The 3,010-nt window shown below is 59.6% G+C and overlaps 1 protein-coding gene across 1 annotated transcript; it reads right to left on the minus strand.

The window, feature by feature from the left end:
- Nucleotides 1-617: 617 nt before the first annotated feature.
- LOC109768574 (uncharacterized) lies at nucleotides 618-2,764 on the minus strand. The gene is made up of 2 exons (XM_020327312.4): nucleotides 1,452-2,764; nucleotides 618-1,352 (listed from the first exon to the last, which is right to left on the minus strand). Exons 1-2 carry the CDS (start codon nucleotides 2,101-2,103, stop codon nucleotides 958-960), a joined length of 1,047 nt encoding a protein of 348 aa, XP_020182901.1. The 5' UTR covers nucleotides 2,104-2,764; the 3' UTR covers nucleotides 618-957.
- Between the last annotated feature and the right edge of the window lie 246 nt (nucleotides 2,765-3,010).

A 3,010-nucleotide genomic window follows, 5' to 3' on the forward strand; every position in this document is an offset into this window, starting at 1 on the left:
ACTAACATGCATGCCAATTACCAAAAGATGAAGATGCTAACATAGTTTAACATGTAGTAGTATGAGTGTGAGATAAGATGGTGTATAATAAGCACAAGAATTCCCTCATCACATGCAGCATTACACATTGGCCTCTCTCTAGGACACAAGTTCCAATGCAATTAGAAGATGCTCCATCTACAAAGCACAAAGCCAATGCCAAGAATGCATCCATATGCCTCCCATTCCTTCAATCCTACCTACCCGTAGAAAAAGTTGGGGAAAACAAACAGGAAAAGGGTGCTCCGATGAGTGAGTGAGATAAACAAGATAGGCATGGCAAGCATTGGATGCCAAATCGGCCACGCAAAGGAGTGAAAGCCAAGCAAGTGAATGTTGCAAGAGTCAAACTTTTCTGCTCAACCTATCATGATAATCTATCTATCTATCAGCAGGAGAGAAGCCTGAACAGTGCACGCCTCTGGATCCCTGCCTGCTCGAAATGGCACCCACGGCCTACATGGTTTGCACCCCTGAACACATCCCCATATATGGAAAGGCAGGCATTGGGAACATAAGCAAAGCATGAGACAAGAGCAAACCAATTGGACAAAACCAGCAGGCAATAACCTGATCAATTCATTGTGCAAAGTACTACTAGTGTTGATTTCATCTTGCATTATCTTGTTTAACATTCCTAATTGACAATTATTCTTCTCTAAGAGTACATTAGTACTGCTAGAAAATTAAGGAACTGGTGCTACTAGGAGGACTGGACTGGACTGGACTAGACTAAGAACGATTAACACTTGATGTCATACAGCATGAACAAATTAATGGCGAACACCATGCATTGCATTGCACCCCGGCCATGAGAGGGTTGACAGGTTTGTACTTACTAGCAATGAAGAGAAGAAAGGAAAGAATGGTACTGTAGTAATGATCTACTATGTGACCTTACTCTTCTAGCAGCTCGGCTCAGTTCATGGTGTTACCATAGCTGGACCCGCCGCCGAGTATGTGCTGGCCTCCTCCCCCTCCGCCTGCTCCTCCGGCGCCAACGCCGCCGTACATGTCGGAAGGCGCCATCGAGGAGGAACCCCCGCCTCCCCTCGCGGCATTGCCGCCGCCCCCGAGGTGGAGCTCGGACATGTTGGGCACGGCGCCGCCGGTGCTCGAGTCGATGTCATTGCTGGCGCGGCCGTCGTCCACGCCCTGGTCGTAGAGGAAGCCCTTGAAGACGTGGCCGTTGATGGTCACCGTGGCCTGGTACGCGTACTCGTCCTCGCCGTCGTCGACGGACGTCACGCGCACGCACCTGAACACCGCCGGCGCGCGCACCTGCCGCGGCAGGTTCCCCCTGAACGATGCGTCTGCAGCACACATGGCAGATGTTGAGCGAACTGTCTCGAATTACGCACGCGTGAGCGTGAAGAGGATACGTCGCCGTGGTGGGCGGCGTTGTTACAAACCTTGATGGCTGGAGGTGGTGTCGTAGCTGCGCGGCGTGGTGGCGTTGGAGGTGGAGGTGTACGACGTGGTGGCCTGCTGGGAGGAGAGGAGGCGAGGCTTCTTCGATCCCGCGGCGGTGGAGGCGGTGGCGGGGGACGAGGCGGAGCCGCCGAGGTGCTGGCGCTCGCGGCGGCGGGCGGCGGGGACCCAGGTGCTCTTGACGTGCGTGGAGCAGTCGAAGCCGCGGCTCTTGCAGCAGGTGCGGCAGCGGCTGTGGGTGCAGTCCTTCTTGGCCTGGTTGCCGCAGTCCTGGCAGGTGGTGGTGCCGGAGCCGGAGGACCCGTCGCCGCCGGTGTCGAGCATCGGGAAGGGCTTCTTGAGGTAGAAGGGGCCGAGGCTAGGGTTAGGGTTGCCGCCGCCGCCGCCCGCGGCCGACGGCGAGTGCTGCTGCTGATGGTGCTGCGCGGACTGCCAGAACTGGATGCCGCCGCTGGCGGCCGCGGCCTTGGCCGCCTCGGGGTCGAGCACGCAGGAGCCCGCGGAGAGCAGCGGGAAGATGGCGTCGGAGGCAGCGGCCGCGGCGGCCGCGTCGTGGTGGTGGTGATGGTGGTGCGTGTGGTGGAACGAGGCCGCAGGGGCGACCACCACCATCCCCACGTCGCCGGCCGCCATGCCGTAGTTCAGGGCCGCCTGGCGCGAGGCGGGGGACGAGGAGGACGCGGACGCCGGGCCCCAGAGCCCGGCCCCCAGCGCGGCGCCGGAGGCGGCCGCGGCCGCGGCCGCGGCGGCGCCGGCATTGAAGCCGAGCGAGAGGTCGTCCCCCCTGCTGCCCCCCGCGGCGGCGGCGGCCGCGGCGGAGGACGCGACCCAGTCCGCGAAGGCGCCGGTGTCGGACGGGAAGCGCCGGCCCGAAGCCACACTTATACCCAGCGAATTCCGCGGCGGGGATCGGGATTAAAAATACCGCCGCCCCTCCGAATCCGCCGGCCGCCGCCTAGAAGCTACTGCTGCTACCCGTAGTGGCTGCTGAGCGGATCCTACGCCGCCGATCCGGGGGAATAAAAATCCTCCACTAGCGCTGATGCTACGACTCTCTCTGACGCAGTAGCAGCGGAGGCTCAGGCTGAGGCTGTGGTGGGACTGGGAGCTTCTTCTCCTCTCCTCCTCGAAAGAGAGTCGCAGACGGATGGATGGACGGACGGATGGATGGCGAGTGCACTAGCTAGGCTGCGGCGTCTCTATCGCCCCAATTGCTACTTGCGCGCGCCGGCCGGCCACCCCCTCCCTCTCGCTATCTCCAACTCTTCCAAGCACCGCGAGCTCACTCTACCTCTACTAGCTCCTCTAGCTCTAGCTGCCTATATAGTACCTGCCTGACAGGGCCCATCAATCTAGCCGCTGCTGCTAGCCCATCTCCGCTCTCTCTCTCTCTCTCTCTCTCTCTCTCTCTCTTTCCCCCTTTCCTTTACATGGCACCTTTATTTTGTTTTCCTTGGTGATTTTCTAGCACTTTTGTAATGCCTACCATGACGGAGGGGGCACAGGGATTTTTAAGTCTTGCGTTGGGGGTGCGGTGTGG

Source organism: Aegilops tauschii, chromosome 3 (genome assembly GCF_002575655.3).
Source record: "Aegilops tauschii subsp. strangulata cultivar AL8/78 chromosome 3, Aet v6.0, whole genome shotgun sequence".
NCBI lineage: Eukaryota > Viridiplantae > Streptophyta > Magnoliopsida > Poales > Poaceae > Aegilops > Aegilops tauschii.